Source organism: Dendronephthya gigantea, unplaced genomic scaffold (assembly GCF_004324835.1).
Source record: "Dendronephthya gigantea isolate DGI-Jeju-01 unplaced genomic scaffold, DenGig_1.0 000391F, whole genome shotgun sequence".
Taxonomy (NCBI): Eukaryota; Metazoa; Cnidaria; class Anthozoa; order Malacalcyonacea; family Nephtheidae; genus Dendronephthya; species Dendronephthya gigantea.
Window position 1 is genome coordinate 1 of NW_021163401.1, and position 15,655 is coordinate 15,655.

The 15,655-nt window shown below is 36.9% G+C and overlaps 1 protein-coding gene and 1 long non-coding RNA gene across 2 annotated transcripts; one reads left to right on the forward strand and one right to left on the reverse strand.

The window, feature by feature from the left end:
* Window positions 1–1,559: 1,559 nt before the first annotated feature.
* LOC114542763 (neuromedin-U receptor 2-like) lies at window positions 1,560–2,680 on the forward strand. Its single transcript, XM_028562223.1, has 2 exons — window positions 1,560–2,129; window positions 2,174–2,680. The coding sequence occupies exons 1-2, from the start codon at window positions 1,560–1,562 to the stop codon at window positions 2,678–2,680; spliced, it is 1,077 nt and encodes a 358-aa protein (XP_028418024.1).
* An 11,800-nt stretch (window positions 2,681–14,480) lies between these two features.
* Window positions 14,481–15,208, reverse strand: LOC114542760. The gene is made up of 3 exons (XR_003689753.1): window positions 15,128–15,208; window positions 14,930–15,014; window positions 14,481–14,642 (listed from the first exon to the last, which is right to left on the reverse strand). It is a non-coding gene; the product is annotated as an uncharacterized LOC114542760 (long non-coding RNA).
* Between the last annotated feature and the right edge of the window lie 447 nt (window positions 15,209–15,655).

Here is a 15,655-nt window from a genome sequence, read left to right on the forward strand (position 1 = left end):
CAAAACGACTCTTTTGAATTTACAGTGTATAAACACCGAGCTTTCGGGAATTTAATGTACAGATTAATAAATATAATATTACGAATTATGAGTAAGATTTAAAGCAAATGCCGGATTTAAAGCTTTCGACGATAATTTGACGGAGTATTTTCATACAATTTTCTTATTCTTCTAAGGCATATATAGAACAACATTGACTTCGACATTGTATTTATAAGAAAGTACTAATTTCTGATATGATATATTTTTCTCGGCCGATTCTATGTCAATGCCTAGTGACAATCAGGCGAAAACGCCTTTGAACATGCAATACCCCACAGTCACGTTAGAAACATATACTGTATCAGATATCTGAGAGTTAAAGCGTACTTTTCTTGCGACGCTTAATAGACTATTATAGGGTGGATTTCCACCTGCAGAGAAGTAGTTCCGGTAGAAATATTGCCGGTAACCTTTTGAATCACATACGCTGTGAGCATGTGACGTTATAATGTTAACATTTTTGTTTGAATTACGGTAACTATTACTTTGCATGATTCTATACTCTTTCAATTTATACATTTAATGCCCTAACAAATTATACCATGCACGTATGTTATGCTATTAAAAGTACGATCGGTACACACACCGAGCTTTCGGAATACATTGTACATATTAATAAATATAATACTACGAATTATGAATAAGATTTAAGAAAATGCCGGATTTATTTATACTGTATCAGATATCTGAACATACTGTACAGATACTGTATCAGCGTACTTCAGAACAGTCATGTTCAACTAATTTATGCATTTAAAATATTTCGCTGGCGAACCATTTCTCTGTAAGGGGAAATCCAGCCTTAGAGGATCCGTTTTTGGAGAAGCGAAGTCACTTCTGCTTGGCTTCAATTTCATTTCATGTAAGTGCAACTCAAGCTTTTTGGCATTCAGTCAACGACACAGGCAACAACATATTTCCACTAAATGCCGCATGTGACGTTTCCTCTCAGTTCATTCAGGGTGTGTACGATATCGTGTTTTTTCCCCGAATTTATATAATATGGCTATATATATGTGAAATAATATATTAATTAATATATATGACTTTGATAATACAGACCAATATTGCCAGTGTGAGATATGGCAGACTGCATACGTGCGTTTGGGTTGAATCTCTTTTGGGTTTATTTGAAAATGTTAAATGCCGGAGAAAGTCGAAGAGTAAAAGAGAATAAGAAATACGAAACTTGAAAAGTGCTCAAATTGTTCCCTCTTTTTTACCCTCATCTTCAGGAAACGATTTTTGTACGGGATCTTTCGCTTTCGTGAAGACTAGGTTAGGTGCATTATATTGAAATACATATACTTAAATTAAGGACAAGTTGAGCTTTTTAATATGAAACGATAGGACAAGCGAATTTGGCGTTTTGCTATCACTAATCGAGTGACAAACAACTCATGTTTGAGGTACTATTGTTGTAGAAGCTAAGGTTCACTTTTTTTTAATTTACCTTTTTTAGCCCCAATATTTCTGCTGTGAATCTTTTCAAGTAAGGGCCATCGTCGACATCGGAAATGTCTTACCTACAAGAAACGTTTGAAGAACGCTGTCACACCACAGGGGCACCAAGTCACCTTTCGTTTTTCACCGCATCAATATCGATTCTACTTTTAGTTACAAATATCCCTGGGAACCTCCTTCTAATCCTTGCTGTAGCCTTTGATCCTCATAAAAACCTCCGGAGCCCGTTTAACTATCTCATGTCAAATCTAGCCGTCGCTGACCTCATAGTTGGTTTAGTGACTGGACCGTTGTCAGTCAACTATCATATTAAGGAAGGTCTGTATGGGCGGCTATCTATTGGGGAAATCAGACTGTTTCATATGAGTTACTTTGTGTCATGCACGGCGAGTATTCTGAGCCTGGCGTCACTAGCAACCGAACGATACCTCGCTATGAGAAATCCCCACAACTATCGCAACAAGTTAACCCGAAAGAGAATCCTCATGACCGTCATTTTAATATGGCTCGTATCCTTCACACTACCTTTCATATATTTTGAAGTGGGGTCTATAACTTGTGCATTTATACTGGCAAACACTACAGTCTTTCTAGCTCTCGGTATCCGATGTGTTTCACTTACGGTCTGATGATATACAAATTCAAAACCTATAAAACTCGTATCCAGAGCGCGCAGAAGGCAAAAAAGAAAAATAATGATCTGTGTTGCGTGGTCAGTAAAGATCACCAGGACAACAGTAGGCATGGCGACAAGACGAATAAACATAACGTCATCAGTAAGGCCAACGACTGTCGCCGTGACAAAACGGTTCGCATGGAAACCAAAGTCACAAAAATGTTTCTGGTTGTCATGGCAGCAGTGCTTGGCTGCTATGGTCCTTCCGCCATATTTATTTACACGATGAGTTTTTGCGAAACATGCAGCTGCGAGGCTTTCCATTGGTTTAGAGATTTGCAGTTCTTGTTTGTGCTTCTCAATTCGTCTGTGAATTTCTTTTGCTTGGTTAAGGTCGCGAAGTTTCGGAAGGCGTTTGCAACAATCTTGAGGTTACCAATTTGCAGGAAATTCCATGACTATGTCAACTCCGTCTTCAGAAAATCGAGTTCCAAAAAGCCTAAAGATCAAAAGTGCTTTCTGATGTTTAAACATTTATTTACGATTATCAAATCATAATTATCACGATAAATAAGCACAAGCAGACCGTTCCCCAGTCTTCCTTAGCTCACTTCACTAACGAGTTATATTCAATTAAAAAATGTAAATAGATATAAACAGCCATCTCTTCTTATGTTAGGGCTTATCTTAACTGACACTGTTGTTGAAACTCCTCGGTCTAGTAAACTATGTCTATAGCTATCTATCTTGAAATATTTAACTCGTAATCTTTTCTAAAATATTTTGCAGCTTTTTATGCATGTTTTTCTTACGTTAACTGTATGAGGCTACAAAGTAAACATAAAATAGAGGTAAATTATCGAATAAACTTTGACTGAATATTATAGTTCTAATTGTAGCTTGTCGATACTGATAGGACATTCCTAATGCAGCAAGTTTGATTAAGTACATAAACTGGCAAGCAGCGTACCGGTATCTCAGTATGTTCCATGTACCATGAACAACATACCGAAGCAAACGCCAGAAGCTGTTCTTGACCTGCGATTACCAAGCATGTCTTTTTTATAAACAAATCTTTAAGATAATTCAAAAGCTTTTCTTTTATTAAAAAAAAGCATGTCCATTACTGCATTACTGGGTTTCTATATCATCACCATTCATTAAACTTCGTCAGCAGATCATAAAAGAATGCACTTTTCAACACTTTCTAGCTTGCTCATTAAGCCGATTCTCCATTAACGTCCGCTTCACCCGCGCGGGCGAAGCGGCTTTTGAAAATCTGTCCATGCGACCGTGACGGGTCTGAAAAACAAAGCGCGCTTCGCCCGCGCGGGCGGAGCGGAGGCAATGGAGAATCGCCTTTAGACAAATTAAAACTCGCAGCACACAGGCATGGATATGTCCTAAATGAGATATGAATTTCAAAATAATTTGGTGATAAATGTATATTTAAACAAGAAACAAATAAATTAAAGTGCTCCGCCTGTGAACTTAAATTTAAAGCGAGGAGTTTTAATTAAAAAGTTGATCTCGTTTCGAAAAGTGGGTATGTGGACAAAAGATATCTGTATTGAAGCGGCTGAACGATAAAGCCGACAGAGAAAGGTAAAATCATGTTTAAGATTTGAGGATCTTATTGATTCCCCTGTTTCCCCGTTCACCCTTTATACGCAGTTTCATCTGGCTTTAAAGTGAGAAGAGAATGGAATGTTAATGAAAAGCGAAGATTAGTAATCTAGATATCTTAACAAAAACTCGAAATTCCAACCGCATGAAAGGAACTTTATCACTGTAAGAAATATCATCGTCTATACAATATAGAATCACGAATGTTTACTATTAGTATCACTGAAGTTCGATGTTTGAAGTATACTTAAAGAGTTTAGTTTGATTTTTATACGTCGACACAGCTGGTGATACTTTCCTGTGATTAATGTTTGTGAGGTCGCTTTTATATGAAGTCGGGTTATTTGAGGTGACATGCATGGATGACATTACAATTTTTTTAGAACTGACCCAGATACTTTGAAGAAAGGCTTTCTAAATATTCTATTCGATATAAAACAGTATGCAATAGACTGCCGGACAACATTCTCTACTATTTTCATGATGCTATTGCCAGATTCCTTCTGGGGAGCATTCAAAAATGAGTATCTCCAAGAGAAGTTCGAAACCATCTGTCAAATTCACGGAGCACAAACAGCGCTTTCATTCTTTTCAACTGCGATGTCTATTATCTTTTTTATCCCAATCATTCCTGGAAATGTCCTATTGATCCTATATAGCAGCGGTTATAGATCCTTCACCTTCATTGTCCCTCCAACAAGTCTTATCGTAGGAGTGGTAACATTACACAACGAGTTTCTGCGAGTCGTGCAGTTGCAATGCATTTCATTGGTTCAAGGATCTACAGTTTCTATTTATAATAAAATTAAATTAAAGTCGCTTGATAATGCGATATAATCTGTCAAATAAATGTTTTTTATAATGATCGAGGCGGAAGGTGGAAACCGCCTAAATGAAAGCTAGATTTTAGGGATTCGATCTCCTGGTTTAGATGTCTTTGACAACCCAGTTACTTAAAGGATACACCCTCCGGATAAAAGTTCAAACCGCAGGTCTTTCTTAACAAGATCCGAAGATCTGTCTTGGGCTGTAAGAACAAGTAAGGTTACCAGCTTAAGTAACAAAAGCTTAAGATTTAATTCTTCATTGCTCCCTAACGATTTTATGATTTTAACCCTCCAAGTGATGAGAATACTTCGGTTGAGGAGGTCTCAAATGAAAGATACCTTCAAGCAATTTAGATACTAACGGATGAGCCCCAACTTTATTCGATTCGGGTAAAACTGCCGACAACACTGATCGATATAGACATAAATGGTTCTATACCCCTTCCCCTCTTTAAACTGATCTTTGAGAATTTCCAAAATCATATTTAAAGACACTGATCCGGGATTGATTTTCCGCGGAGCTCACCAGCTAACCCACTTATTCCAGGCTGAGGCATAGGCACTGGTCGTATTTCTTCTCCATGCCGCAAGCAGAATTTTTCTAGTTTCCTCTGAAATGTCTTGTGCCAGATCTCGTAACATATATATTCCCTCGATTTTGAAATGCTCGTACAGAAGATACTGATTTAAAGTGTTACTGCAACGAAATTTTTGACCCCATTTTTATTAGCCTAAGCAAATATTCAGCCTTTTAGCAACAATTTGATGTATATAATTTATGACTTTGGTGTGTTAAGTAGAAGTTGACTAATTTTGTCCCCAAACGTCGGTATCAAATGCGAACTTTTATAGCCGCCATGTTTGCTGCATGTGACGTCATAACGAGTACCGATGTTTCGAAGCTTATGGTAATATACAGGGTGTATAAAAAAAAAGATAATCCAACTTTGGCGCACTATTATACGTGAACTACTCATTCTATTAACGAATTTTTTCACATCCCTAAAGGTTAGGCTTTTAACTATCGAATGACATGTGTTTGGCACTGCTACTTTAAACGCAAGTCTAACGGGAATTTCTTTAATATTTATTTAAACAAAATGGTCGAGAAATTTATTCGAACATTATTATAAATACATGATAAATCGATATCATATACTTTTTATAATGCATGCACAATACAAGAGGAAAAAAAAAAATTAGAGAATAAAATAAACTAGAGAATTAAAACTACTTTATCTAATATTAGAGTTCCATTCCGACCTTCTTTAATATTTATTGGTAATATATTCTATAGAAAAGATTAAGTTTAACTATATAAGTAAAAAGTATAAACATACATGCATTCCAATCATTTTCTTTTCACGTTCTTACGATCAATCAAACTAAACTTAAACATAAACACTAATTAAACTACAAACATACATGCAAACAGATAAATTTCAGTACTTGAAAGGTGGATCCCCGTAGGACTTTGTCTATCACAACTATTTCCAAATCAACCGTTCGTTCTGTCTCGCACTTCTCCTAACGCTTAACTGATTAGCAGTCACTCGTACAGTATCTTTTATTAACCTAATAACTAACATAACTAGATATATTACATTAAAATTAATTTGATTATGATGGAATGTTGTTGGCTATTCAAACCAACATGTTTTTGATACCAAATGGTTAAAAAATGAGCAAATAGGAGGCTGATAAAAAGTGTTACTTAAAATCGCATATTTTCACCTCTGAGAGTTGGACTAACACCATTGAAAATTTACTCTCTTTGGGACTTAATTAAAGAATTTTGCTTTTGAATAAACTTGTACCCGCATATGCATATTGAGTAGGAATAAATCACATCAGGAGAACATTTCAAGGAATGCGGCATAAAACCAGTGCAAGATGTGACATGTTCGTGATTAATTGTTTTTTTTTGTTATGCACTGCTTTAATTAGGCTCAATGGTGAAAATATGCGATTGCGACTAACATTTTTTATCAGCTTCGTATGTGCTAGACGATCCCTAAATAGGTGCGGATCTAGGGTAAGTCCAGTCAGTCGCGCGACTTACTTTCCCACCTAAATGACAAATACTCAATTTTGTCTTTAAATTTCAACAATTAACTTCCCTCAGAACTGTAATGAAAAATTCATACCATGCATGGTCCAGTTTGAGGAGTTATTTTTTTATCTGAGAACAACGGTAAATCGCAAAAAACTCGCAGAATCAGGTGGCAGGACTTGCTCGCAACCACTGGGTTGTCACGACAACTTCGGCAATCGTCGGATATACGAAATTTGAGGAAGGGTATGTTCGACACAACTTCCGGAAAACTTCGTAAGTTGTTTAACCAAGATGAATATAGTTGATAGTTCGAAGCATAAAGGTTCAAAGGACTGAACTATATATTTGTCAAATTTTAAAGCGAAGATGAGTACTTTAAAGTTTGTGTCTTTTTTGTGACATTTTTTATTTTAATCGCTCGTTTTTCTACTGTGAAATTTCGATCACAATCGTATTATTCTGAAACGTGGCGAATGCAGTATGTCATAACTAGGATAACTTGGTTCACACATCCAGCATTGAAAACAAGGGGGAATTTCGTTTGGGGCCAATCAGCGCATTTGTTTACGTTTAAGCTCTAAGCCAATCAGATCGCGTGCATCGCGATTTTACAACAAATCCATAGCTGAAAATAGGGGGTCACTTTCAAGCTTCTCTGCAAGTGGATTTTTAATATTGTTCAATGAAATTCAAATATGTTATTTTTATAAGGTTTTTCTACGAATTCCTCGCGGCGATTTTGGTTTTTTGGCGTTATTACGAAGTTATCCGGCTTCAAGCTTTGCCGTGCAAAAGCTTAAATAATGCACTTTGATTAACAGAAGCACGAAATCGCATCATCAAAAGCAAGCTAAAAAGCTACGTTTTAGTAATATCCTGTTTACATAATTATGCACGGTTTATTTCCGGCGAGAACTTGACATGTGACATGTCATTTCTTGCTGCGCGATATGACTATTGAGGACCATAATATACGACCATAATATTTGTTAACATGGAGGAATACGACCTAAAATTTGAAACAAAATTCAATAACCTACCAAACATTACGACCTTGGGCTCTGAAACCTTTGCCAAGCGTTCACTTTGGTTATCAGCTGAAGAACTGTGTGTACGTTCGTGGTTTGAACAAGATCTTCATCATCCCCATCTTGATCTTGCATCTCACTATCGCCGTCTTCGTCCTCGTCGCTCGAGTTTTCATCTGATACTTGAACAGCATTTGGATGGAAATGGTGTACTGCTTCGTTTGCCGTTTTGCCAAGTGAGGAAATCTTCGTTGTCAAGAAACCTTTACAGATCTGGCAGACACTGATATCAGGAAGAGTGCACTCAATGTGGAATGAATGACCACAACCTTCAAAGACGCGCCATAACGTGCTTTGGCGATTGCAATCGACGTTATCACATGCTCTGTTTTAAGACAATAGAAGGTAGAGGAGGTTTATACACATAATATATATATATATATATATATATATATATTAATATATATATATATATATATATATTCTGGAGACCAGTCAGATTTATGGTTTTACTATCTTAACCAATTTACCTATCTGGGTTAGGTGATTTTTCCACTGAAGAAAATCCGAGTGGGAGCACTTTGTTGGTCACTACTCTATTGCCGAATAAATTTGGTAAGAGCCATTTTGTTATTGTTTTTTTTTGTCTGTGCTGCCTGGGTTGTTGGGATGCCATACCAGGGTGGGAGTGGATAACTTCGAACTTGGTGACCAGAAATTCAGCAGCTCTTGCTTTCAGGTTGTCAATGCGCTTTTTACTGAAATTGAACTTCCTGGGGGGCACAAATGATGACTGAAAGTCATGTAGCTCACTCTTGCAGTCATCAATTTCTTTGGCTTTCTTTCTTATTTGTTCAGCCGTATCTGTCTCATTGGTTTTCGCTCGAAGCACTGAGTGGAAATTTTCTACAGGGTACTCGTCAAAGGCTGCCAGGCTGCTGGAAAACTTGGTGCATGGGATGACTATTGTTATCCCAATACTTGAGGATGGACAAAGTTACCAACATAGCTTTGTCGTAATGCCTGCGTTTGAAAACCATCATCATTACCCAGCAGCGAAAAAGTGATTTGCAATAAAGATTGTAGTTGCTACATTTGAAGACAACAGAGTATATGCTCAGGACAAGTGGTACATAATTGTCAACTAGGTTGATTAATGTGAGAAATTCAATATCTTTGCATTTTGTGAAGGCGGACATGATAGCATCTCGAACAAGGGTCCAACCACCATAGAGGAAGGAATATAGATCTTCAAAAATTGGATGGAAATTTAGTAGCACACACTCTCTGGAGTTTATTGATATATGCAGTGGACCAATCATTGGAACAACATTCTTGCACACTTCAGGTAAGGATACCAATGCTGTGTTGTACACTAGTTGTCTCATAAAAAATTGCATGGGACAGTCTCCAGGAAATGGGGCTGCAAAATGGGTGAGATAATCTTCCAAGCCACTAGATAGCATGTGATTTAAAGCAGTTAGTAGGTCATTGTAAGATTTCAAGGGTAGTTTTAGACTGTCAACAAGCCATCCAGTCTGGCATATCGCTTGCATACGTTTTGGAAAAACTGTCCATAGTTTCAACTAAGAACATCTTCAACAAAGTATCTTCTACTGGATTAACTGGTAACAGTGGTTGCAATGGATTGTTATGCACAGCTTTGTTATTTGGAAAAACTTTAACTAGCAGGGTAGATGTGTAAACTGATTGGGTTTGGATTTTGCTTTCAGGACGATGTTTGGTTTGAATATTATGGTAGTCATCGATACAAAATATAATAAATTGTTCATTTTCTATTGCAGTGTGAAAAAATTCCTTGACTTTATCAATGTGGGATGCCGATGAGGCTTGCATAGATGCTTTGATCGTACGCGGATGTGCTACAACTCCCAAGTTGCGGAGCGATGCCAAGCCTTGTTCGTTTATTCCAAATTGCTGCAGTGTTCTTGCAAGGGATACTTGGAACCAATTTGCTCGTTGCGACTGTGAGTACATCATTATGTATATGACTACCATAACTCTGAGCTTTGTTAATGCTTGGCGCTCATCTGACATTCAATCTGAACTTATTGCATTGTAAAGGGTTGAAAATAGTCTAGAAGCACCAGCTTGCATACAAATATTTTGGAAATGCTCTGCATCCATCACAGGGGATTGTGGAAGAATGTTCTTAATTTTTCCAGGTCACCTTTGATATCTAATTCATCAGTGGCTTTGGAAACAAGTTTTTCATAGTCTTCTTTGGACATAAAAGTAACCTCATCAGTCTGGCATTCAACACTTGCACTCATCAAAGTTGCTTCATCAGAGGCCACAGATTCTTGACTTGGGCAACTCAATGTTATGGTGGACACAGAGTCTTGGCTGCAGGATGGCTGGGCAACAGAAGGGCTTATAGGTGCTGGTGTTTCATTTTCTTCTTCATCTGGTTCACTTCTCAAGAATACTGATAGGTCTTCGAGCTATATTGAGCATATTAAGAATACTTACCCTTATTACAATAGTAGATCAAGGGGAATGCCTAAGCTCTAACCTTTTTGATGTTTGGCCAAATATCAAATTACAATATTTTCTTTTTTGATCATGGAATATTGACATAGTCAATGTCACTACTTCCTAATTCTTATAACTTTGAGTTCTTTTGTCATAACTAAGTTAACAGAAATCAATCTGTGTCAGATTGACACTTGTGTTTTTGGTACTCTGTAGTTATGTAGTATTGAAACCATTTTTCAAGATATTTTTGCTAAATTTTATGTATCTTACCTTCTTCTCGATTTCATTGGGAGATGACAGATGAGGTAAATACCCAATAAAACTCTTTTTCGTTAGGCACTGCTGAAGACAATTTTTGCAAACTTGGTTGATTTTTTTTTGTGTGACCTCATAATTTTTTTTGAGCAGATGAAAACTTGGCAAATGCCTTAGCGAATTCATCCAGGTTGTACGCTCTTAAATTGATAATTCTGGAAGAGTCTTTGAATTCTTCCGACCACTTGTCGTGAAAAGGATTATTACACGTTTTTGAAAATTTAGGCATTTTAAGACGACGGAATAGCTACGAACTGTGAAAGTGTTTTCTGTTTGGAATGAAAATACTTTCGTGCGGGCGGGAAAATAAAATGTTCTATTTTCTTTAGAATTCATTAGCGCGCGTGTGATTGGTTTATGCTATATCGTTCCTCTACTTCTTTAAAGCGTGGTTGAAAATCTAGAGGAAATAATGGTTTGAAATGTCTGCGAGGAAAATTGCGAGACAATTTCGTTCCTGGTTCTCGGCTAAATCAAAGTGCATTATTTAAGCTTTTGCACGGCAAAGCTTGAAGCCGGATAACTTCGTAATAACGCCAAAAAACAAAAATCGCCGCGAGGAATTTGTAGAAAAACCTTATAAGAATAACATATTTGAATTTCATTGAAAAATATTAAAAATCCACTTGCAGAGAAGCTTGAAAGTGACCCCCTATTTTCAGCTATGGATTTGTTGTAAAATCGCGATTCACGCGAACTGATTGGCTTAGAGCTAAAACGTAAACAAATGCGCTGATTGGCCCAAAACGAAATTCCCCCTTGTTAGCATTGAAGCAAGGTTTTCAGGTGAGACAACAATTTGTGTCTTGAAGGCAGTCTTTCTTTGCATCATTTCAACGATGTACGTGAACGACCAATCACATGCATGCAGTCATTTCTGATTTCGATTATCCCAGAGCCTTTGTTTCGATGTTTTCTCGCCAGAGAAAATCCCGGGCTCGGGAACAAGATTGCTTTGGAACCATAGAGATTATAAATAATACAGAATAATAATAGACAATGGTGTTAATGTCTCTATGTTTGGAACCGACCTAAACGCTACAGGAACCGAGTGGGCGATTACTGTAGTACCCCTCGTACGGAATTTTTTAACTCTTATATTACAGTAGTTTAAAAGAAAAAGCTTTGAAATTCAAACTGATTATTGGACATTGTATATAGGTTGTAGTAACACATGTAGATGTTATTTAAAACTTTCATTTATAAAAGTTTTCGTTCATTGAAGAAAGACAGCGGAAATGTTATCATCTCCTTTAAAAACAACTTCAAAAGAAAGGATTTAAAGCAATCTAAAATAATCTAAAGCAACCTCTCCCCCACAATCTTGAAAATATTGCTATGCCCCTGGGTTAAAAACTATAGGTTTACAAAATATACGGGTTTTGTTTCTGTTTTTCTGTATTAAAACGATTGAAAAAAACACGGTACGGGATTTATTTATTCAATTTTTTAAAAAATTGAAGGAAAAGTTTATTCACTATTATTTTTATTTGAAAGTTAATTGTTTTTATCCATTGCTTGTGTATAAAATTATAATAATAAGCGTGAGGTCTGCGTACTGAAACTATCAGATCTATAGACCGAGGCCGTTTTAGTACATGGACCGAATAACGAAAGAGCGAGATTCATGAAAAAAATCCAGACCAAACAAGAAAAATCTAGACAGTACAAACGCGACCGAACAAGCGAGGTTAATAATCTGGGGCTGGTTGTATGAAAGCCGGATAGCCCTATCCACCGGATAGTGGTTTTTTCAATCGCTTCAAAATCGCCCGTTATTTGCTACCACTTTGATTAAATCTTAGTATTCCTAAATCGAAAATCTTCTATAATAATTGTTGCTTTCAAGCTGAAATTTTATCGCTTTTCGAGCATTTTTAGAACGATTGAAAAAATCAGTATCCGGTGGACAGCGCTATCCCGCTTTCATACAACCAGCCCCAGTTTAAATATGGCTGAACTGCACGATCAGACATCCGGGATACTAGTCCAGATACGGAATATACGGACCACGGTCCGCGGGTATGGGTTTTTTAACGGCCGCTCGTGAACCAGTCAGAATAGAGGATTTTAAAAAGCCATTTAATAAACCAGTTATTCTGCTCACTCTCGTCGTATATGACTAATAGCTAACTCGGCGCTGCGTGCCTCGTCGGCTATCAGATACGACTCGAGTTCGCAGAGTAGCTGTTAAATCTTCGCAAGTGCCGGACCAGAGATACCGAGTTATGTGATAAAAAAAATGAATGAACTGCAAGGAGACGATTTCACTGCAGCAGCTTTTAAATGGCTTTAAGAATAGTATAGTATATAATGATAAAACTATTTATGTATATATAGTATATTATGTATCTCGTTATTTGATTCTACCATTTTAACTTATATCAGTTCTATGATAAGGTATTATAAAATAACATGTATATAACGCGTGTTCTGATTGGTCGAAGCCCGTATTTGGACCAGGCCGTCCAAACGCGAGAATTTAATTCGCGTATTGAAACAAAACTGCAAAGACTGCTGATGTTGTTGTTATTTTATCAAACAATTACTTTATGGTTACAGTCTTCACGCGCTTTTCTTAACGCTTGCAACATTCCCCCGTGTTTAGATCAGGCTATCCAAACACAGAAACCATAAAATACTTTTTAGTGCAGTAAATTATAAATTTATAATAGAATAAATTATAAATTTTCCGAAGTAAAAAAAAGGGATGATGCGACTAAATAGTGCTGTTATATAGGCTATAACTGTTTTCACAGTTCCAGCATGCTGCCAAACTTGGCAACTCATTATGTGATCAATGTATATTATATTGTAAACTGACATCACATTGTGTTCCATTTCAGTTCAAGTACCAAGCCAGGTTTGAGTCGTGGACAAATCACTCATAGAACAACGATGAGCTGGGTTAAAGCAGCCATTCTGATATCGACCAAAGTTGTCCTCCCCGTTGCCATTTCCTTTACGATTGCATGGAATACTGGATGGATTATAACTGCAATTTTCGTTATGGCTTTTGAAGGAATCGTGATGAAATGGTCTCGTTTGTTGATCATCTCTTTGAATTAAAAAAGCACTGCAATTTGTCGCGCCGCTAGTAGAGCACTCGTTTCCGCGAACATTTACGAACTCAACATTCATGCATTTACTAGCACTCACAGTTAAAATATCAACTTGAGTTTTTAAGCCTTCGATATAATCAGTCTTGTTGAGACCATCAACGTCATATCGACAAGTCATTCGCCATTTTGAAGAATCGTTCTGTATGGAGTGCATTGTAGCCTTCGACAGGCGGTAAAATTCCCAGTTTGGGGTTGTGGCATTTTTAGGATCGTTTCTGATAAAAGGATTCTGAAACTCTGCTCTCTTTCCAAATTTATAGGACTGGATGAGTGTCCAAGATACTGTAATATTATCAGCCGACTTAACGAAATTGCAAAATACTGGAAAGGGTTGATTCTCGTCATCCACGATAGTGTAATGCCCCGAGACTGGTGGGTCATAGCTACCACTAACGTATCTACGGCATGACTTGATTGGCTGTTCACAATGGCTTCCGTGATAGCCTGGGCACGTCACATGTGAAACGTGGCGAATGCAGGATGTCAGAAGGATAGCTTGGTTTACACACTCCAGCGTTGAGACAAGGTTGTGAGGTCAGACAACAGTTTGTGTCTTGAAGGCAGTCCTTCTTTAAACCGTTCTGAATTAAGAATTTCAAATGCATTATAATATTGCGCGGAAACCTAATGTTAGCCTGAAAATTCTGAAGATCTATTTGAATACTCAAGACAAGATAAAGTCAATGGACTGAAATATTGCCCTCAATAATTACTATTATACAAAACATGTATTAATGAAACCAGACCTCACAAACAAGTTGTTGATTTCTTTTGAAGGCGAAATAGCTACATTCTTCCATTTTGTCTTCCATCTTGAGAGACACGTTATGAGAAAAACACAAACTACAAGTCTTATCTTCGTCACACATCCGGAGCGCCCGACACGTGCAATTTTTCAGACACTTTGCAAGACAACTTCCAATCGTCGTCTCTGATGTATTTTGAAAACTACAGTTATAAGGAATTTTGTCTTGAATCGCTGTCACTCTGTAAAGAGCTTCATTCTGTACGATGTTCAACATTATCACTACGAAGCCGATGAACGATCTAAAAACATTATTAATATTATTGAAATTTTTTTAGGTTATCTTTCGAATTTTCCGCATGGCATTGATTCACATACATATATGATCCATTGAATTGCAAACTTGCTGCAATAACTCATCATCGATCTTTTAAACGTTTATACCCACAAAAACGTTTGCTTTCCAATTGCGGTCAACATCTCGTGGATTTATATGTTGAATGCTTATTCATACCTGTAATTTAACTACTATAATTTAACGAGCGACAAGAGATGTTGAGGACGATCAACAAAATCTATTTAATATTACCTGATTCCCTTCAGCATCCTGCGAGAAACTGTGGAGAAATTCTGACTTTTTTCGTGACTTCGCGTGAAGAAACCGTACTCCCTACCTGATGTGTGATATATTTCAAAATAAGTAAAATTTGGAATTATTTCGTCAACTTCATAAATATAAATTAGGAATTTACTGCTGATAAAAAGTTGTTGGAATTTTTCCACTCACAATCTCCTAGTTTTAGACAACACCATGTATTTCGTGATTTCTTGTTGTTATGACACGAGAAAGTTCTCCTCAGAAATCTACATAACAACGATGGGGATGCTGTAGACAATAACTATGACTGATTGACGGAGAGATTGAGTAATTTTAATTTTCATCAATCTTCATGATACTGCAGATGTTTTTGGAAACTTTGGAGTAAGGTCATCAGAAAACATCAGATCCTCTCAGAGGAAGTTAAATTTTCGAACTATATTTAGACGCACATCGAAAAATTTCAGAAGGGTCTTACGTTCAGGACCCGATATTAATTGATTGCAGTGTGTACATGTTTCTATTTGATAAGAAAAGCAATATTACAATTGTTGAAACAGCTATTTTGTGATTGGTTGTCTGACTTGTCTCACTGTTTATCTCGATTAGTTTTCTCAGATTCACAAAATAAATGTCGTTGTTGACCAATTTTATATTGTTGACTGTTTTTACAGTGTAGAACCTGAAGATTTTTAGCGTAACGGACAAATATCTTCC